This window comes from Galeopterus variegatus, unplaced genomic scaffold, assembly GCF_000696425.1.
Source record: "Galeopterus variegatus unplaced genomic scaffold, G_variegatus-3.0.2 Scaffold3628, whole genome shotgun sequence".
Taxonomy (NCBI): domain Eukaryota; kingdom Metazoa; phylum Chordata; class Mammalia; order Dermoptera; family Cynocephalidae; genus Galeopterus; species Galeopterus variegatus.
This window is the reverse complement of record NW_007729739.1, coordinates 67,454-90,243: the sequence shown is the minus strand read 5'-3', so window position 1 is coordinate 90,243 and position 22,790 is coordinate 67,454. Positions and strand designations below refer to the sequence as shown.

General features: G+C 44.7%; 1 protein-coding gene across 1 annotated transcript in view; it reads right to left on the bottom strand.

The window, feature by feature from the left end:
- Positions 1–15,084: 15,084 nt before the first annotated feature.
- ZSCAN20 (zinc finger and SCAN domain containing 20) overlaps positions 15,085–22,790 on the bottom strand; it is a 15,242-nt gene continuing 7,536 nt past the window's right edge. The window contains exons 2-7 of the mRNA XM_008585595.1: positions 22,321–22,507; positions 21,787–21,863; positions 21,396–21,480; positions 19,442–20,128; positions 17,660–18,088; positions 15,085–16,883 (exon numbers count right to left, since the gene is read on the bottom strand). Coding sequence (XP_008583817.1) covers positions 15,625–16,883; positions 17,660–18,088; positions 19,442–20,128; positions 21,396–21,480; positions 21,787–21,863; positions 22,321–22,507 — 2,724 coding nt within the window. The 3' untranslated portion in view covers positions 15,085–15,624. The remainder of the gene's footprint in view (positions 16,884–17,659; positions 18,089–19,441; positions 20,129–21,395; positions 21,481–21,786; positions 21,864–22,320; positions 22,508–22,790) is intronic.

The following is a 22,790-nucleotide window of genomic DNA, read 5'->3' as shown; positions in this document are numbered from 1 at the left end:
TGTGAAAAGGTAATCTATGGAATGGGAGAAAATATTTGCAAATCATATATCTGATAAAGGGTTAGTATTGAGAATATACTCATATGAAGAATATAAAATATCTATACTATATAAAGAATCCTACAAAATACTTGAGCATTCATTGCTCCAGTGAAAATGTACAAATGGCCAACAAGCACATGAAAAGATGCTCAACATCACTAATCATTTGAGAAATGGAAATCATAACCAGAAACAGATACCACCTCACACCCATTAGCATGGCTACTATCAAAAAAACAGGAAAAAGTGTTGGCAAGGATGCAAAGAAATTGGAACCCTGTGTCCCACTGGTGGGAATGCTAAATGGTGCAGTCACTATGGAAAACAGTATGGTGGCTTCTCAAAAATTTAAAAATAGAATTACCATATTATCCAGCAATTCCACTTCGGGGTATATACCCAAAATAATTTAAAGTAGGGTCATGAAGAGTATTGGTACACCAATGTTCGTAGCAGCAGTATTCACAACAGCCAAAAGGTGGAAGAAACCCAATTGTCCATCAACAGATCAATGGGTAAACAAAAACAAAAAAAATGTGGCTCATGTACAATGGAATATTATTCAGCCTTTTAAAATGAAGGAGATTCTGACACATGCTGTAACATGGATGAATATTGAGGACATTATGCTAAATCAAAGAAGCCAGTTATGAAAGGACAAACATTATGTGACTCCATTTACGTGAGGTATCTAGAGCAGTCAAAGTCATAGAGACAGAAAGTGGAGTGGTGGTCGCCAGGGGATGAGGGAGGGGAATGGGGAATCCCTGTGTAATGGGTACTGAGTTTCAGTTTTGTAAGATGGCAAAGTTCTGGAGATCGGTGGCACAGTAATGTAATGAACTAAACACTACTGAACTGTACACTTACAAATAGTTAAGATGGTAAATTTTATGTTATATGGATTTTACCGCAATAAAAAATTTTTTAAATTTATTTTGGAGTCCAGATTAGCTCAGAACAGGAAGCTGAGGACCAAGAAGTCACTCCCCATCAGGGACGGGGTTGGCCTGGACCGAGGAGGTCAGCATCTAAGGATTACAGTCTGAAGGGCAGGTGGGTTTAGGCAGCAGAACATCTGCAGTAGAGAAAAGGCAGGCCAGGGAGGGTAATCCAGGCAGGACGGTCACTAAAGGAGCGGTGAGGAAGGAAAGGAAGGACTGGCGAGAACTGGGAGCCTGTCCTTCTCTAAACGCGTAAGTTAGAAGGTGTCATTTTATGTGGAAAGTCATCCAGACCACTCTCGGTTTTCCGACGCCCACTGCCCTTCACTTTCGCACTCTACCTAGGCCCCAGCTGCCCCCTTGTCACCTCAAAAACCCCATTTAGATCAACTTTCCCAGTTTCAATAAAGGCATTTCATCTGGGACATAATTCTGGTATTTATCACCTGGCCACAGGAAACCAGGCATATTCGAATTGCAAGCATCCCTACCGTCATGCTTTGGGGCCATTGCTAAGGAAAATGACGGTTACTTGAACACAAGCACGGACTCGTGGGCAGGTGGCATATACAGCGTGGATGCTCTGGACAAAGGGATGATTCACGTCATGCTACAACTTAAAACTTATGGATTGTTAGTTTCTGGAATTTTCCATTTAATACTTTTGGACTGCAGTTGGCTGGGGTAACTGAAACTTTGGAAAGTGAAACTGAATAAGGGGGCACTACTGTAATAATTAAAAAAATGGATGGAAACAGTAAATTGTTTGAATCCATGAATTCATAACATTTTTTACATATTTTAACATTTATTTGTACATATTTGTGGGGTACAGTGTTGTTTCAGTACATGCACATGTATTAAAGTGATTCGTGTACTGTGATTCACTTAGAGCAGATTAGCAGTTTTGTACCCGTAAGTCCACCACTTTTCCTCTCCCCCCAGCCCCAGCTCTGGTAGCCATTGTTCTACTCTCTACTTCTAGGAGAAACGCTTTTTTTAAAAAAAAAGAATATCCACAATGAGTGATATCATGCATCGTTTGCTTTCTGTGCCTGACTTACTTCACTTAATGTGATGGTTTCCAGCTCCACCCATGTTGCTGCAAATGCTAGGACTTCATTTTTTTTAATAGCTGAGTAGTATTCCATTAGGCATATACAGCACAGTTTTTTGATCCATTCATCTGCTGATGCACATTATGTTGATTACATCTCTTGGCTATTGTGAATAGTGCTGCAATGAACATGGTAGTTCAGGTGTCTTTTTGATATATTGATTTCATTTCCTTTGGGTATATACCCAGTAGTGAGATAGCTGGGTTGTGGGGTAGATCTATTTTTAGTTCTCTGCAGAATCTGCATACTGTTTTCCACAGTGGCTGTACCAGTTTACATTCCCACAAGCGATGTGGGAGAGTTCCTTTTTCTGTGCATCCTCACCAGCATTTGTTATTTTCTGTCTTGTTGATAATAGCCCATAGTAACATTTATTTATTTATTTTAAATTTATCAATACACAATGTAGTTGATTTTCATGTTTCTTTCCCAATTCCTCTTTCCCCCCTCCCTCTCCGTGCTCCCCCCCCCCCCCCCCCCCCCATCAACATCATATCTGTTCACTTGTCTTAACGAGTTCAGGGAATTGTTGTGATTGTGTCTCTTCCCTGCCGCCCTCCCCCACAGTTTGTTTGTATATTTATTTATTTTTAGCTCCCACAAATAGGTGAGAACATGTAGTATTTCCCTTTCTGTGCCTGACTTATTTCACTTAAAATAATTTTTTCTAAGTCCATCTATGTTGCTGCAAATGGTAGTATTTCATTCTTACTCCAATGTTTATTGCAGCACTATTTACAATAGGCAAGAGTTGGAACCAGCCCAAATGTCCATCATCAGATGACTGGATAAATAAAATGTGGTATATCTACACAATGGAATACTACTGTGCTATACCATTTTTTTTTAACTCATTGGTCCCATAAAAAAATGTTAAGGAACTAGCTTATTATTTAGATAGTGAGTAAATATAAAGGAGGAAAAAAGCAAGCATTTATCCTGCTTTTCTTGTATGAAATGTATCCCAGGGTAACCAAATATTAAGGAGAAGTTTCTCTTTATAGAAGTATCCCAGCTAGTAAATGGAGAAGAACAGAATTCAACTGTCACCATTTTGAAACCCCTACTAGAATGAATCCTAGCAATGATCATCAATGACTGCTAATATCACAAAAAAGGAGGCAACCAGACAATGTGTGCCTTCTGATAGAAGTACACAACACCACCTATGAAGTATTCCTGCAAAAAAAAAATAAAATCTGAATCTGATCAGAACTCTAGAGCTAAACACCAGTTTACAGGAAACATAGATGCAGAGAAAATAAGTTCAGTGATACCACAGGGATGTAATTTACAAAATACAGACTCTGGAAAACTCCTCAGCAAAAATGACCTCATCTTAAATCCAGTTGCAATGTACAACCTTATCTGAATTCAGATTCAAAATAACATTGTTCTTAAATTTTGAGACAATCTATGAAATGTGAACACTAACTGAATATTTTAATATATTAATCAGTCATTTTTAACTTTTAGGTGTGATAAGGATATTATGGGTAAGTTTATTATTAATGGCATCATTATCTTCTAGAAATATATACTGAAATGTTTTATGGATGAAATGATACGAAGTCTGGGGATTTGCTTCCAAGTAACTTTTAAAGAGAGTGTGACAATATACATAAAACAAGAATAGCCAGGAGTTGATAATTATTGAAGCTGGACACTCACCATACTTTCTATTTTTGTATATGTTTAAGAATTTTCCATAATAAAGTCCTTTCAAAAAAAGAAAAAAGGGTAAGTAATAATTTATATACATATTTGCTCTTCTTGCCAAAAAATGCAGAAAGGATTAACCACCATTACCTATAGAGGATGGGTGGGAATGGGGTGAAACAGTAGGAATGGAAGCAAAAACCTTGAGTACATCTCTTTGTAGAGTTTTTAACTTTTATACCAAGCAAATTTACATATTCAAATATTTTAAAATTAAAAGGTTTTTTAAAATCCTTAAATTTACCTACACTATTCAGGCCTACACTATTTGACAGGGGAATTTCACCAAACCTTCAAAGAATATATAATCCCTACCTTATATAAATTATTCCAGAGAACAGGAAAAAAAAAAAGGAAACTGCCTCAAACCCAAAAGTATGAAACCACAAAGAAATCCCCCAAATTAAAAACCAAATGAAATAAATGAACCTAACAATATAAAAAACTGGTGAATAATTATTTCAAATGACTTTTGACACAGTGCCCCATCTCTACATCTCTGGTGGGATGTACTCTAAGAGCAAACAGGGGAGTGAAATTTAGAAACCTGATAAGGACTCTAGACCACTTCTAGTCCTTACTTTTATTTCATAGAGATGTAAATAACTTTAAATTTTATGATAAATTAATACTGACTTTTATATAAAAATTACAAAGAATTAAAAGCTGTAACTCCAGCATCCTGAGATCACCACATTTTGGTACAGGTCCTTTCACAGTGTCTTGTGCCCACACACACTTTTGAAATATTACTCTTCTCAGCTAACGATTTATTGTGGGCATTTTTCCATGCAGTTGTTATATGTATTTTTTTCCCATTTTTAAATGGCTGCTTAGTTTTCTGTTGTCTGCTGGTAATTTATATCGCAATCCCCTTTATTGGACGTTTTGATTAGAAAATGTTTTGTCATCAAATAGCTGCCAGGAACAACCTCATAGGATGATCATTGGACATTGTTTAGGACCTAATTGTCCCTGAATTTATTATGGTACCAATCTTTCTGAATACATCTGTTTTCTTCCAGCAAAAGTCAAATAGCATGAACATGGGCAATAAAAAGGATTCTTTCATGATTGTGCTTATGCCAGGCAGGTGTAACAAAGACAGCAGTAAGAAATGCAAAGATATTGGTAAAAATGGTTGAAATTCTGAATTATGGCACCTAAGCAGGGTAGGAAGGGATATGAAGACAGGAAGGAGGGGACAAATCGAGGAATAAAGGGGACTAGAGACCAAAGGTCCTGAGATGTATTTTTCTCAGCTGCAAAGAAGAGGGAACCAAACTAACTTAACAAGAAAACGTATTGGCTGACATCACAAAGTGGCAGCTGAGTGGGCTTTGGGACTGGCTTAGCCGTATCTCCAGCTCCCTTTCTCTGGGATTCCCTCAGCTGTGCCCTGCGTGTGTGCCTTTGGCTCCTGGCAGGCTTTTCTCAAGGTAGTAAAATGAAACTGATTTTCTAGCTCCGCCCATCAACCTGCTGTTTTATCTCATTGGCACAAGTTGGGTCATCCATTCCTATATCAATCCTTGCCCTCATGGGAATGTCACCACTGATTAGCTTATTGTGTTCCTAGATAGAGAATGGGTCAGGAAGAATGGGATTACGTTTGGACAAAGCAAGCCCAAGTCTGGGAAGGGGAGTAGAGGAGAAGCACGTGGGCGTCATGGGAGGAACTAGTTACCTAAACGAAAACTGCAGGACTCTTAGGAAGGAAGGCAGCCAGCAGCATCCACCACAGACACTAAGACATAAACATGTATTAACAGATTGTGAAGAGGAAAAACGGTGGGTGTGGGGAGGAGTGGGTGATTCAGGTTCAGCTAGGAATTAAGGACTGCCTTTTTGTGACTTAAATTGAGATCTGAAAGATGAGTGGAAGTTAGCCAGGTGATGAACGCAGGAAAGAACATTCCAAGTGGTGGGAACTACATGTGCAAAGGTCAGGAAGGGCTCGGCCTGGTGGAAGAACTAAAAGGAGGCCAAAGTAGCAGAAGCATGGTAAAGTAGGAGGAATGGTGCGGGACAGAGGCAGCAGCAGAATCACGCACCTGTCATGGAAAGCGGAGCAATGTGATCTGATTTAAACTGTTAAAAAAAAAAAACATAGCGTGCTACTGTTGGAGCTTGGGTTGGAGAGAGCCAAGAGCAGAAGCAGGAATACTAGTTAGGAGGCAGCTGCAGGCGACCGGGTGGGAGTAATGGTAGCCAGGAAGAAGTCAGTAGCAAAGGGAATGGAGAGAAATGGGTGGATTCAAGATATCTTTTGGAGATTTATTCCACGTGACTTGGTGATTGATTGGATGTAGAAGCAAGGGAGAGAGGAGATTCAAGGGTGACTCCTGGACGTCTGGCTTGAGCTTCTGGGCAGATGATGATACTCTACTGGAATGAAAAAGAAAGTGGTGGAGGGCTGGGGAGCAGGCTCATGGGGAAATCGGTATGGACCTGCTGAGTCCCAGAGGAAATGCCAACTAATTATGCTAATCTGCAGCTCAGGAGAGAGGTTAGTGTCTGGATTCATTGAACCGGTGATATCAGTGGTGGTGGGTTAAACACTAGGATGTGGTTGAGCTGGAGTGGTGGAGACAGCCGTGAAGTCAAAGGTCAGCCGTGAAGTCAAAGGTGGCCGTCCTCATGGCTCTCCTGCAGATGTCTGAGTCACCCAGGGTGATGGCAGGAGTTGGGGTGCAGAAGAAGACTGCTGGTCAGAGGAGGAAGTCTTCGGCTAACGCAGGAGAATGTTCAGGAGGTGGGAGCTGAAACATACTGGATGACACCAGTGAATGGCATCAGCATGGAAGGAGTGGGGGCTCCCAGTGGACCTCGGGCTCCCGGTGGACCTCATGTAAACTGCTGGTGAAAAGTGCGGACCTGGAGCCTAGTACCTAAGCTGGAATCTGGGCTTTCCCACTTAACCTAGCCGTGGGAGCTCAGGCAAGTCATTAGCCTGAGCCTCCGTGGCCCCATGGTAAAATGGGGATGATCACAACACTATCGCACTGGGTTGTGGTGAAATTGAGGCTAAAATTATGTCATCCACCTGAGGTCCTTAGAAGGGTGCCTGGCCCTCAGGCCTTTATAGCTACTAGCTCCCAATTACCAGTCAAATGACTGGGGAGGAAGAGGAGTAACATCTGGATGCAGCAGCAGCAAGGAGGGAGAAGAGCAGCGCTGCCTCCCTCCTACCCCGAGAGCAGCTTGAGCCGTAAGCCAGTGAGCAGCGTCTCCTGAGGGCCACCAGGCGGGCAGGATGCTCTGGAGAACGCCAGCTTTTGGTAAGGCCAGCTGGCACGGAAAAGCTTCAGTGAAGCCTGAAGGCTACGGGGGACTGGGGGATGTGGCTGGAGGGACAGGTTTGTGAGGGAGAGCAAGAGTCTGAAGGGCTGGCTCCAGGAAGCAGCAGCAGCCTAGTGCATGATGAGAGGATGAGAAAATCAGCAGAGTGAGGCAGGCCTGGGACAGGTGGGTAGTCCTGACGCCAGCACGTCAGTCTCGTAGAATTCATCTACAGGTGAATTTCTTCTTCTGTGAACAGTAAGAGGAGGTCCAAGAGAAGGTGTGGGGCAGTAGTCCCCTGCAGAAGCACACACAGCATGGGCAAGGAACAAGAGAACTGAGTTGGGTCATGCAGCACTCTGGGGTGGGCTTTGGCCCTGACTCAGTACATAGCTTGTCTGTGTGGATGGGGAGTTACTGCCCTGTGTGTCTGGGGTGAGGAACGAAATCCATCTTCCACACCTTAGAATCCCACAGATACGGACCAAGAGCAAATCAACATTAGAAAGTCCTGAGAGTGGTAAAGGCACACGCTAGTACTCAGTGACCTTTCTTTTGATCCTCTTTATCGTAGCCCTCTGGCTTTTGCTAGTGAGGAGACAGAGCACTGAATCAGCTGTCAGGAAGCCTGGTGGAAAGGCTTCTGCTATTCTAGCTCTGCGTTCATCAGACTGTGGGCCTCTGGCAAGTTCCTGTTCTGAGCTTTAGTTTCCTTATCTGGAAAATGGGCATAACATGTTCACTTAAAAACTTCACATGGGTAGGTTTCGACGAGATAAACACTGAAAAGGTTTTGAAAATCATGATGGGACATATAGACTGTGATGTGACATAACACTGTGAATTTGACTTTTCTTCCCAGTTTCCAGCACCGGCCGCAGCTCTTTGATCAATTACAGCCCACTGACGAGGTCAGGTCTGCTACTGCTTTCATCCGGCCTTCCCTACAAGAGCGATCTTGGGGCCATGTACAGCCCTGCACGTGTGAGAAGAGGTAGATGCGGGGGCAGCAAGCATATCTTTCATGCCTCTCACGTGATTACAGGAGGGCAGCTACCTCCTACACCTGTGCGTATGAGATACTGGCTATGTCCAGTCCACTTGAGTTCATGGAGAAATCCCTGCACTGATGGGATCAACAGGTCTGGATCCTAGTCCAAGTGCTGCTACACTTGCCTGGTGACCATGAACAGGCCTCTAGGATTTAATTGCCTCATCTATAAAATGAGGATTTCAGGAGTCTTTTCTAGCTCAAATGCCTTAGAACAGTGCTAACAATAGAAATATAATATAAGCCACAATTATAAGTGGTATGGGTAATTTAATTTTTTAATTACTTTTTAAATTTTTCTAGCAGCCACATTATAAAAGTAAAAAGAAACATGTGAAATTAATTTTAATAATTTATTTTATTTAACCTGATATATCCAAAATATTATCATTTCAAGATGTAATCAATACACAAAATAGCAAGATCTTTTGGGTTTTTCTTCCATGTAAGCCTTCAAAATCTGGTGGGTGGTTTATACATACAATACATCTCAGTTCAGACTAGCCACATTTAGAGGGCTCAATAGGCACACGTAGCTGGTGGCTACCATCTTGGCCAGCACAGCCCAAGAATTCTTGATCTTGGTTGCTATAGAGCCCAGGGCATAGGAGACTGTAACAGGGGAAAGACACGGAACACTGAGGCAAGCAGCTCAGCCCTGCATGTCTCCCTTGCCTCCTGTTTTTCCTGCTTTGTCACCCCCTCCACCTGCTCCAGTTCCTGCTCTCTCCTCTTTGCTTCTGCCTGCCCTTCTCCCACCTGTCCTGCCTGCCAACTGCCTCACTCACTGGACACCCAGGGCAGCTGACCCCCTCTCTACCTCGTGCCCTTCCTGTTTCCCACTCTTGGTTGCCTCCTCCCCTCCCTGTCCCTTTGCTCCTTCTCTGCCCTTTTCTGTTTCTCTGCCCTCCTCATCCAAACACCTCCCTTTCCGACTTGTTCCCCTCTCTTCTCTCAGTCTTTCTTTTGCCCCTGACCTGGCTCCTTCCCCAAGCTTCCTGAACCCTGTAACTATCAGGTCTCTCACTCCTCCTCCAGACCTCAACCCCAAAGATGCCCCAGTCCCACTTGATGATTTTCACTGCCTGACTGAGGACTGGGTGTCCCTGCCAATTGGATTCTGGTTCAGCCCAGAACTTCTGGCAACATGAGCATGTAGCAGCTTATTGACATGGGGGCTAGCAGATAGCCAGCCCCAGCCCACTAGGCATCTCTCTCGGGTAGGGTTTTTTCCTAGTATTACATGCTCAGTCATACTGGCCTTGGCCAGCTCTTTGGCCATCTAGATTGGACCCTTTCAGATAACAGTGTTGTTCTTGTTCCTGCCTGGATTGGCTGGCCAGCCCTAATGGATCCCAACATTTATAATTGGCCTCTATGCCCTGCTGTACTTGTGGTCAAACCATGGATAACAGTGAGAGCATGGGCAAGGAGGACTCAGTGGCCTCTGTCCTGTCTTCCAGGAAGATAAGCCCTGTGGGTCTGGTCAGTATTGCAGCAACTGCTAGACAGAAGTTACATGAAAACATGTGAAAAGACCCAGAGCTCGCTCCTCAGGGTGACCATGAGTCATTTCCTCCAAGATCTCATCTTTGTCCCAAGATGTGCAGAATATTAGTGCACGACAACCACTTCTACCACCTACAATTGAGAGTCTGAATCCTGTAGGAAAAAATAGGTTTCCAGTGGATTCTGAGCAAACTCATGTCAAACTCTGAAATATTGTTTTCTCTTTCTCTACCAATTCACGATCAGAATTCAAGGATAACAGGGTCTCCAAGGCAGAGTTGCCTATATCCCATTCAACAAGGATAAAAGAGTGAATATTTATTAGGAAACTTCAGCCTTGAGCTACAAGTCTTCTGGATGTTATCAGAAGTAAAATGGGTGGAGGAAAGAGGGAAAAGAATCCTCACAAAGACCCTCCAGCTCTCCTCTCCTTCTCAAGTACAAAGCACATCAGCTCTCTTTCTGAACCAGAAGCAGATCAGAAGAGTCAGGTAAGATTCGCTGCTCTGGGAACTCCTTCCTTTCTTTTCATCCACAATCATCCTTGTGTTATTTGGGTCCCAGATACCTCAGGTTTCCTGGCACAGAGATCAAAACAGATGTGTGGACCACGGAGCCATTTGTTATGGGCAAGAGGCAGACTCCTGAGGTGTGTACATGTCTGAAGAACCATGGAAAACATTGAAAGGAAGATGCCCGTCTCGCACAAGGGGCTTGAGATCTTGGGCCCCCATCTCCCTGACAACCTCACTGTGTCTTGCCGATTTCCCCTCCTCCTTCCCTCCATGCTTTTGGTGTAACCAGGAAAATGCCAAACAATCCAAAACAAGTTCCTTTGGGGGAGCAGTAGTTTAATATAATTTATTAATCTATCAGGCCACTCCATCTCCAAATAGGATTTGACTAGCTTTAAGAGATGTACATAATACCATAGGAAAGATAATAAAGGACAAGGAAGTGAAAACAAAGCCAGATAAAATGAAGCCAGGGATTGGTGCACAAATTGTAAACCAAACAAGTCTGCTCTGTTTTTAGAATTAGATCTTAAATCCCTGAGCCAAAATTTAAGTCCCCAGTGGCTTAAATTTAATCCATTTTAATTTCACAGTCACCAAGAGGGAACCAAAACCAATCACAAATGTCTAGTTTCCATAAGAAGTTAGTTGGTCAAGAAAGGTCCCTGGATGTTTCCCCAGGACACAACAGATAGGCTTAGTGTGAGCTCCTGCCCCTAGTACTGATGCTGGCCCTCCAGCCAGCTAGCCTCATGTCCTCCAGCTGTTTCTGGGAAAGTTCAAGGGCAGGATTGGGGGGTCATGAGCAAACCCTTATCAGGTGCCGTCCACAGAGATGTTTTGCCCTGGCCCTGGGTGAGGTTGACGGTGGGTTTTCAAAGAAGCTTCTCACCACTTCCCCCTGCTGGTCTCTGCTGCCTCTAAATATGCAGAAGCTACTCTGTGGTCTATGACTCCTCCAAAGCAATGAAGCCAAGCCACATTCTACATGGAAGGAAGAAGACTCCTTTCCCCTCTGTGTCACATTTGTCACCTGCCACCAGGTGAGGGATCCTGAGCCTCAGTGACTCTCAAGATTTAGTGACAACTGCTGTGTCAGCCTGGCCTGAGGCTCCTCTCTTCCTTGGGCTCAGATGAGTCTGTAATCCTGCTGCAGGACTAGCCTTAGAGAAAGATCCTTGTTTTCTTAATCTCCCTGCCCACGGTCCTCACCCTCTAGGTGGCACAACTGTGGGATATTTTCCTACAATGAAAATGTGAGAAATAAATGTGAGTTCAGAAATAAGTATCATGTAATGGCAGGCAGGATCAGAATAATCTTTACATACAAAGAGAATCACTAACAGTACCCTGATTAGAAAATCAATGTCTATGTAATCCCTATTCTACTTGTACAGTGAGTTTAGGCAAAATTATTCAATTGGATTTTGCCCTTTACTGTTGATGCTCTTGACTTAACCAAGTGGCTCTTAAAGAAGCTCTCAGCTTTGAGAAGTGGGAGAACTGACCAGTTGTACACTGGAGAAGAACCAGGACCTCTTGAGCTCTCTACCTCTTCCTCCAAGCACCATAGGATGGGGTTTGTGAGATGCAGGCTCCTGCTAGGGTTCCTGATGGGGAGCAGGTAAGAAATATAAGAGGGAAATGAGGGACAGAGGCCCTCCGCTCAGCTGTAGCGTGTGGTGGGGGACATAACAATGGAGGTAAGGAAAGAACCTGCGTTTATCCACCTAATGCATTTGGAGGTAACTGCAGGTTTGCCAAAAATCAGAGTGAGAGGAAAAATTATGCTTTAGCATCATTGTGATCTTTAGACATGCTCGTGGTAATACTGATGTTGGGAGTGTGAAAAGATAAACAGCCAGGAGTCGGGGGTGCAGAGTGGGGCGACTACAATGTCTATCATTCTAGGCTTTGAGGCCCAGTGCAAACCCCTCCTCTCCTTCCCTGGCCTCCCACTGAACATAGCACTAACCTCTCGTAGCAGATTGGGGCAGGGGCTTAAGAATGGTGTTTGCTGCTACCAGGAGGGGGCTAAGCAATGTCCAAAGGGAGGATGAGATCAAAATTGAGGTAAGGGTGCATGATTAATTTTGATTTTAGGTACTGACTCCATTCAGAAAGAGAATCTCCAGCAAATGGGTAACCCCAGGCCGATTGGAAAAGCCCTTAGAAGGAAGAACGTGTGACTGCGGGACTAAGTCCAGGACGAGTCTGAATGTGCAAGTGCAAGGCTCACCGGGATGTGTGAAGGCAGCTTGCTTGGGAGCCACTGAGTGGGTACATAAACACATGTGCCGAATTGGTGGGCGAAGGGTCGAAGACAGCTGTGTGTAAACATGGGTGCTTTGAGGGGCCTGGAGTGACCAAAGCAGGATTGGCCAGCAGGGAGCTGGGCTCCTAAGAGGAGAGGCCAGGACAGGTGGAAGATCTGGAAGTCATCAGTATATAGTGGTTAAAAAAAAAAAAAAAAAAAAAAAGTCATATAGAATGGAGTGAAGGGAGAAGCAAGGCTAGAATAGAACTCTGGAGAACAAAGACCCAGGGCAGCCTGAGAAACATGAGACAACCTGCCACACCCACATCCACTGCAGACATCACTACATTCACCACTTCAAAACCACACCGTCCCCAAAGATGTCACTCCACAAAGTGACTAAACTCTTTTCTGCACTTCCAAGAGTAGGGGAAAGGGTGACACCCAAGTGGGGAGAGGGCTCCATCTCCCCTCCACACACAGCTCAGCTTGGTTTCCACAGCAAAGGTTCCAGAAAACTCACGACTACATTGAGAATTCAGGTGTCAGCAGCAAGGGAGGCAGGGTCCAAAAAATGGTAGGAATACTGGGAGGTGGTATGAGTGGGAGTGATCTAGATCTCCTTTGAGGGGCATCTTCCTCCCCATTTTGGTGCTTCCCAACTTCTGTCCTAGGCCCAATACTTCTTTGAATTAGAACATAATCCCTTTCTCACGAGTTTAGGTACTATGCATACCCAGATAACTCTCTAGTCCTAACCTCTCTCCTAACTTCAGGCCCAGATATCCAAATTCATGTGGTCACCTGGACATCCATTAGGCACCTATCATTCAAAATGTCCCAAACTAATCATTTTCTGCCCTCCTGCCGTATCTGCATCTCCTCGTGTTCCCAGTTCTGAACGATGATACTCCACCTGTCACCCACGGCATTCTGGTTTTCCTCTGCTGTCCCTGAGCCTCCCCCCTTCAGTGTAACCACTGCTGTTGTTCAGACCCTCACCTTTAACTGGAATACCGCAATAGTGTCCCAACAGGCCGTCTGTACTGCAGCACACCCGAGTTCCATTCAACTGTTAGATGTCGACAACGCATATCTGAACAAGTCACACTGGGCCAGGCGTCCAAGCTCCACTCACATGTGACCCTGCCCCAGCACCCCTCCAGTATCAGCTCCCGCAGTTTCCTACCTCCTGGTTTACCCCCACCCTGAACCCGTGCTATTTCTCACCACAACGCCTCTCTCTGGAACCCCCTTCCTCTCCTTTGGGACCCTTCCTCTCTGCTCACTTGAACTCTACATACCATCATTTTATTGCAATTTCTGACATCTGCTGACTTCAACCCAGGGTTTCTCCACGACCCCTACCCCTCAGAGAGCATGTGTGCCAGGAATGGAAAAGGAGTTGACAGACCCTGATCCCAGGTGGGCTGGTTCTTGGGAAGGGAGGTTCTGAGTCAGAAGAAGGGGTTAAGGAGTGATCTCATTCTGGTGGGAGTGGCAGATCTCTCCACTGACTTCCTCACATATGAATAGAAAGTACTTCCCAGGTCTATGTGTCTATGAGCTAACCAGGGTATAAATGGTATCCCAGTGTCATAAGCAGATGTCAGGAGAGGGACTTTTCTTTAAAGTCCTATGGAAACTAAAGTCCTTAGTCAACGTTTTAAATCCTCCTGAGGAGAAACTCTGGAAGCCAAAGTGCTGCAAACCAGAAAACCATCCTGTGTGAACCTTTCTGATTAAGCCTGTCTCATGAGAGGCTGGTCTTAATGGCCAACATTTAGAAAGCACTGGATATGCCTGGGTCAAGATGGCTCAGGATAAAATCGTGCCATGAACCTGAAATGTAGAACAGAGTTCAAACCCTTCTGGAGAGAACCACACACTCCAACACCTTCCACCTCAGTCTTGACATGGGGATAAGGAAAAAAGCATCCGCCATACCAAAAGGGAAAGGGCCAGAGAGGGAAAACACAGGGATGAGCACGGGCGAGGAACCCCAGCTTCCTGTAAAGTTTAACCTATGATCAGCCAAGTGTCACAAGAAGTAAGCCTGGCCCCTGAGGAAAGGGAAATTCTTAAACCCCACTTCCTTATCCAAAGCAGTATTTCATTGGAAGAAACATCACTTTGGATACATATTCTTCCCAGTCTCAACCCACCTACATCTGTCATCCATATTACTGTAAAGATGGAAACTCACATCAAGTGCTTTGGAAATAGGTCAACCTTGCTCAAAGCACTTCACCAATTCTGAATATTCCAAGTCCTTCAATCTTAAGGAATTCTTGGTCTCCACATTTGCTAAAAGGAGAATTCATAAAGTGATTTTAACAGGAAAACTGGTCTACCAAGTGCTTTGAGATCCTGGCACCTGCCCTAACGTGAAAGGGAATTCAGTAGAGCATGAAGAGCACCTCAGACTCTGGAGACAGACAGATCTGGTTGAATCTTCCTCTCCCATTTTCAGATGTGTGTGACCAGTGCAAGTTACTTAACTTTCCCAAGACACGCTTGTCTCTGGGAAATGGAGAGAAAAATGTACCTATCTCCTCGAGTTGTTGTGAGGATTAAATGAGATGATGTATATAAAATGCTTAGCATAGAGCCTGCCAAAGAGCAAATACTCAATAAATACCAGCTATTTTTGCTATTGTTAATAATGATTTTTTTTAATGATGTCTGCTGTTCCTACTCTTTGCTGAGCTTGCAGTGGTATGCTCCAGGCCAGCTCCTCTCTCACCACCAAGTCTCAAAGTTCTCCCATGAGGATATGAAAATGTATGGAAACCACTTCTGATGGGGTGTGTATACATGCAGATGGTGTGAAGGCACAGCAAGAGTTTGGAATCACTGCTCAGGGCTACTGATTTAAATCTAATCCCCTAAATTACCAATTTGGCTCAAATACTGATAAAGTTCCCACATGATAGTAAATACAAGGACAGCCTGAGGATTGCGTGTGGATTTTTTACAGGAGAAAAACTACACTTGAGAGAAAAGTGCCTTCAAATCTGGATCCTTAATATTTGTAATTCACTTCCAAGTCATATGGATTATACCAAAATAACTTCCCTGGGTATACACCAAGCTTAAAAATTGGAAAGTTTCTTTCTAGCATATGTCTTATGATCTTGAAAAATGCAAATATACACCTCTCCTTTGTTGTGAGGGGAGGTGTCTCCTACGATGCTTTCCCTCCTGTGTGGGTTCTCCGGTGGGCACTGAAGTGGGAGCTGTTGTTGAAGTCTTTGCCACACTCTGCACACTTGTAGGGTTTCTCCCCAGTGTGGATTCTCTGGTGAATAATAAGACTGGAGCTCTGGTTAAAGCATTTCCCACACTCTCTGCACTTATACGGCTTTTCTCCCGTGTGAATCCTCTGGTGAGTAATGAGGTTAGAACGGTCACGGAAGAATTTTCCACACTCAAGGCATTTGTAGGGCTTCTCTCCTGTGTGCACTCTCTGGTGTGTGATGAGCTTGGAGCGCTCACTGAAGCACTTCCCACAGTCTGCACACTTATATGGCTTCTCCCCAGTGTGGGTTCGCTGGTGGTTGGCCAGGGTGGAGCTCTTACTGAAGCTTTTCCCACATTCCGCACATTCATATGGTCTCTCTCCAGTATGGATTCTTTGGTGACTAATGAGGGCAGAGCTCTTAGAGAAGCTTCTTCCACATTCAGAACACTGATAAAGTTTCTCCCCTGAATTGGCACTGTGCAATCCAGGAGAATTCAAGTTCTTATTGATACTTTCAGGTTGTTCAGTAGATGTCTCCTCTGTAGAATTCCTCCAATGAGCACTAAAAGATGAGTTTTGACCAAAGTTTTCTCCAGGCTCACTGTATTGGTCAGGATTTCCTCCCAAGTGGATTCTCTGATGTTTCAGAAGGTTTGAGCTCTGGTTGAAGCTTTTCCAACATTCACCACATTTATAGGGCTTTTCCCCTGTGTGGATTCTCTGGTGGGTAACAAGATTGGAATGGTCACTAAAGCTTTTCCCACATTCAAGGCATTGGTAGGGCTTCTCTCCAGTGTGGATTCTCTGATGGGTATTGAGGTTGGAGCGGTCACTAAAGCTTTTTCCACATTCAAGGCATTTGTAGGGCTTCTCACCTGTGTGGATCCGCTGGTGGGCGATGAAGTGGGAGCTCCGACTGAAGCTTCTCATGCATGAGTCACACGTGTAGTGTTTCTCTGCAAGGTACAGGCCTTGATGGTCAATAAGTTTTTCTAAGTCCTCTTCAGAAGAACATTCTTCCCATTGTTCCTGTGGCAGATTTCCCCACTGTCCTTCACTTTCGTTTTCATTTTCACTGTCTTCCCCCCAATCATGAGGTTGGCAAACAGCCTCTGTAGTACACTTTGATAAGGTTCCAGGCAAATTTTCAAAAATGTCCTGCTCTGACATCTGATCTTCATCTTCATTCCTCATCTCAAAACCTGAAAAATGGAAAGAAATGCAATTGTTGTTCATTTATCACCATTTATTTATATATCTGTATCTTGTGTCTTATGAATTTGGCTAACATGAATTGGTATCTTGTATCTTATATCTCACATCTTGTAAAAGTGACTAACATGAAATTAATCAAGTTTTGGTGCACACATACATTTCTCCCTTTTTTTTTTTTTTTTTTTTCCTAAGAGATGACCGGTAAGGGAATCTTAACCCTTGACTTGGTGGTGTCAGCACCACGCAATCCCAAGTAAGCCAACCGGCCATCCCTATATAGGGACTCGAACCCATGGCCTTGGTGTTATCAGCACCACACTCTCCCAAGTGAGCCACGGGCCGCCCCACACATGCATTTCTGACCTGCAAGACTGAGGAACAGAGCCTGGGACATGGTGACCCCACCAAGGGAGCCATGAAGTCCAGCCCAAGCAGCCAGCCAGTCAGCCTCCCCAGACAACTCCCCTATCTCACTATTCGATAATGAACACCTCCTTCTACTAGTACATTCAGTATATTCTATGTCATACAAGATTGAATAAACTCTATAACTGCCCAGATGTATACCTGTAAAAGCCAGACTGACTGACTGTCACATTTGGGGGCTCACGCTAACTACAGACTGGATAGTCTAAGCAAAGCACAAATTCTCCCATTCAATCCCATTCTGTTTTACTTCAGAGATGAAAGATAATGAGGCTGGTTCTCTCACTCTTCCTACATGCCTGTGGATTTTGTGGACATCCAATTACTCCAGGCTTACCCATGTCTGGGGATTTAGGATGTGGGGTTGGAGGTCTGATGGCATCTTCATCGGCCATCTCACCCCAGGCCTCCTGGTCATCAGCCTCAGTACTGCTCTGCCCAGACCTAAGAAGACCTGTGGTCTCCCTGACAGTCCCCAGGGCCCTGACTGCAGTCCGAGCCCTCATCAGCGAGTCCAGCTCCTCATAGAAGGGGCACGTCCCTGGTGGGTGGCTGCTCTTGGCTTTCCGGTAGCTTCGAAGGAGGTTCTTGAATCTGTACCGACACTGCTCCAGGGTCCGCAGGAAGCCCAGTGCACACAGCCGCTCTGCAATGGCCCGGTACACCTGACTGTTCTGGTGACAGGTGCGAAGCTTTTCAGAGAATGGGGACTCACTGAGAATTGCCAGGAAAGCCTTGGTCTCCTCGTAGCCCCAGTGCACACCTGCTGTCAGGAGTGAAGAGTTCAGAGGTGTGAGATTTAATGAGATTTGCCTAGGTTATCAGGGACAGTGGTCACCTACCCTTCCATAATATCTAGAATATAGCCATCTCAGAAACTGTCCAGGTGCCTGGAGACTATCCCTTGCTTCTCAGAGGTGTGCTAGAAAAGTCAGCCAGAACTTCCCAACCCATCCCTTTCTAAGAGATCCTACTAACACTTAGATTCTTGGCTGAAGGAGAGGACTTAGATGGATGGCCCTGCTAATTATGTGTCATAACCCCACTCCCCTGGCTTCAGCTGACTGGTTCAGGGAAAGGTCTGTAATTGGGATCCATATGATTCTCCCTATATCCATTCAATATGTCTCCCCTGCTTACTTTATGAATTCTTCTATTCACAAAACATGTTAGCTGAGAATCCCTAAAGATTAAAGACATAAATGGATTTCAAATAATCCTGCAGTTGAGTCCAGCTAAGGATGTTCTTTCCTCTTTCATAGAGGAATAAAAAGGAGATGGTCTAGTCTCGGTTCCTCTGCAGGTAAGTGATGCAGCCCAGGGAGGCAGCATGGTAGAGGGAAAACCACATAAAACTGGCAAGCAAGAGCCATAGGCTCTGATCCTGGCTCAGCTCCTACCTCTGTGTCTTTAGATATTTCGTCTCTTGGACTTCAGTGTTTCCACCTTTACAATGACTGGATATTTCCAACACATTGATTGTTCAAGTCTATACTGTCATGATTTCTGTTCTGTTTGTTCAATATTTCACTCACTATCCTTCTTTACCTAAATTTACTGTTGTGAAATCACAGGTTGACATGTTCATATACATTAAGAGAAATATAGCCAAGTGTAGCTTAATGACAAGGATACAGTCTGAGATATACATAGTTAGGCCATTTTGTAGTTGTGGGAACATCATACAGTGCACTGACACAAACCTAGATGGTGTAGCCTATTACATACTCCAGTTCCATTATAATCTTATGGGACCACCATCATATATGTGGTCTATCGTTGGCCAAAATGTCATTATGCAGCGCATGACTGTACATAACTATTGGAATTAAAAACTCACTTATGTAATGGCTATGATCATCCCCATACTACCAATGACACACTTTGGGAAATACTATATTTGCTATTTTAAGGTCCCTTACAGCTTTAAAAGTGTTTGCTCCTATAACTAAGAAAACTTGTGCAAGGAGACTTGGTCACAGAAGAGAGTTTGAGGATGACCTAAGGAATTTAGCCTTAAGTCAATCCAGACTTGCAGCATGTGCCCTGATCTCAGGGAACAGCAGTGTGGCTGATAAGAGGGTTGGAATCTGTGTCTGATTAAACCCCATGTTCTTACCAATACGACTGTGGAGTAGAGCTGGCCCCCCTGCAATCCTAGGCCCCTGGGCGGACTCATCAGGGGCCAGGCCAGCACTGTTACAGTCTTCTGCTGTTTCCTCATGCTCCCAGCCACTTTCTTCCTGTTCATCCATCTCTGCATCACTATCCCCCAGCCTGGGGAGAGCCACAGCACCTCCTGAGCCATCTGTGGCTCTGATGGCTGTCCGAGCCCTCACCAGGGCTTCCAGCTCCTCGTAGAAGGGGCAGGTCCCTGGTGGGTGGCTACTCTTGGCTTTCCGGTAATTACGTAGGAGGTTTTTGACCCTATACCGACACTGCTCCAGTGTCCGCAGGAAGCCCCGTGCCCTTAGCCGCTCTGCAATGGCTCGGTATACCTGGCGATTCTGGTGACAAGTCCGGAGTTTTTCAGAGAAAGGAGACTCACTCAAAATTGCCAGGAAAGTCTTAGTCTCCTCATAGCCCCAGTGAACACCTGACACCTTCATGTCCTCCACATCCCATTGGTACTGTTCTTCCCAGGCCCTTGAATCCCTCCAAGCCAATGCCTGAGCTGGTTTTGTTTGCTCATTATCCAGGCTATAATCTGCAGTGTTCCTTTTCTCAGAATTTATAAGGTTTAGATCCCAGAATTCTGGTCCTTGCTCTCGCTGGGAGGTAATAGTTGGTTTTGCAATTGGAACTCCTATACAAAGGGAAGAAGAGAAATGGCTGAGTAGAAATGATTTGTTGAGCAGAGTGTTTGTCCAAAATGTCTCTGAAACTTACATCATTTCCCTGCAAGAAGCTGAGAATAAATTCCCATGTCAATCTCTTAAAATGTCTGGAGGGATGGGGAGAAGTAATTAAGAAGCAACAGGACCGCTTCACCAAAAACATTAAGTGACCTGTTTGCATTGTTCATTTGCTTTGCTATTGTTGTTATGAAACATATCACATAAAATAGTGACTGTTATTGGTGCACATATGGGCACATGACCTAAATTGGCCCAATCAGACAAAATTCCATGGTTGGAGGAAAGAAAAACGGCAGAAAGAATGTAAGTCCATTAGAACATTGCTGAGCTAATTTGTACTGTAATTAGCGCATGTCCTCCTCTGAACTTCTAATAGTGTGAGAAAATAAATTTCCTTATTTTAGAACAGCTATGTCTAAAGGAATGCTGTCCCAACAACCCCCAGCCCTAACAAAATAGGAAGCCTTAAATTAAAATAAATATTTGAAGAAAACTACATGAAAAGGAGTTTAGAGCTAAAAGAGGCTTAAGGATATTCTAATTCAGCATTTCCCAAAGTTTGTTCCTTTGAACACTACTTCCCTTAGATATCATGTGTATAAAAGGGGTTCCACGATTAAGCAAGTAGCCCACAAGCTTCTGACATCTAACTTACCATGAGCCAGACCTATTTACAGTCTCCTCTATTTTGCCCCATTCAACTCCCCACAAAGTGACCCCAGGCTCCACAGGAAAATGGTTCTTTATTACCTGGCTTCCCAACAAGGTGTGCCTACACAGAAAGAAGTCTGTGCTGGTCACACGGGCTTCAAGTATTTTGAGCCCAGTGATACTTATTTCTCATTGTGTTTAATACATTGGTCTCACGAGCTTAGTTCACTTGAGTCTGCCCCTGACAGACAGATCCTGTTTGGTGCTAAAAAGATGAGATATCTAAGACAGCAGGCCAGACCCAGCCCCTGGACAATGATGAATGTTCTGAGGCAATGAAGGGAATGAGCCCCGAGAGAGCAGGCTCCTGGAAGCCATCCTGCCAGCCTCTATCTAGGCACACTCCATCCCTGCCATCACAGTGTTGGCTACAAAGAGCAAGTGTTCTTCCTATCTCTGAAATTCCAGAGACTTCAGAGCCATGATTCTTAAGGGAGTGGCAGAACTCTTTGGGAAGTGAGTACCAGAAACCTGACATGTTCTTCAAAGGGCACATTTCCTTACCCAGACACACGCTGTTCCCACAGTTGTCTCCTGGGGGGTCCTTGCAGAACTCCTTCTCAGCATGCTTGCCAGGGCCCAAGGCTTCCTGTGAGATGCACAAGAGAAGGACTTCAAATGTCACTGGCCCTTGAAAACAGCCTGGGAACCCAACTCTACCTGGCCCCAGGAAGGATCATGGGAATACAGATACCACGTGTGAGACTAGGACTGTAAGGAGTAGCATGACCAGAGACAGGCCCAGCAGACTGAGGGGGGGGGGGGGGGGGGGGAGGGCAAAGTCCAGAACCCTGTGTTTTATGCCCTTTTGCTGAGGAAAGGCCATGAAGAGAAGAGGAGCACTGGGGGGAAGAGCAAAGGAGCAGTAATGATGGAAGAACAAACAGTAGCTTACCTGGGACTCAGCTGTTAACTCCCAATCTCCAACGCTCCCCATCTTTGGGAGAGTAGGGACTCGAGGAGTAAGAACAGCTGAGGAAAGAAAAAGTCTCTGAAACCCAAGCTCTGGTTCCTAAAAACCACCTCCCTCTGAGATCAGCTTTCCAACAGTCATGCGGGGATTAAACTAAGACTGTCCCAGTGCAGATCTCCCCTTTTACTTCCCTTCTAGAGTATGTAGCTAGCTCCTAAGCCACCCTGATGTGCCATATGTGAGATGCCAGCCCTGAACTCCTATAACCACCTGTAGCTGGCACCTGCTGCAAGACTCCAGCTGCAGTGGGGCATGCTGGCATCATCAGGAGCTTCAACCTCCTGAACAATGCTTACTGACCTTACTTCTCAGGAACCGTGTCCATCAGACACTATCCCATCCTTTGCCTTGAAGACTGCACATCCTTCCTCCCCATGTGCCCTTCCCTGCCTCCCACCTCTCCCCACTAAGGAAAAAGGCATCATTCCCTGATGTTCCCAGATTCCTGGTACTCACCACTCTCTTTCAAGGGCTGTGGTGCCATCTTGGCATTTAGGTAATTGGAAAGGTCAGGGCATGTATTCTTCACCCACTGCTTCTGGGACTGTCCCTCAGGCCAGTGATCCATTGGCTGCAGCTGGAAACTCTGAGATTCTTGCACTGCTTTTAAGGACCTGGTCTCTTCTGCACACAATTCCAGTTCCTATACATAGATGGCCAAAAATCATCAGTTCAATAAGACCCACTTTGGTAGGGGAGGGAATATTGGTTCAAAATTCAGAGGTAGAGGCCAACATGTTATTTCCTGGCCCTAAAACCCCAACAATATACCAATCTCAATGCTTTATAAAAACACCTTTTGAAAAATGCATTTCAAGTTTTTCAGTAGGTAATATACTCACATGGTTTACCAATAGAAAATATTTACAAGGGTATATTCAGTGAAAATACCTCACCCCCACCCCTGCCTCTATCCCATCTGCCCA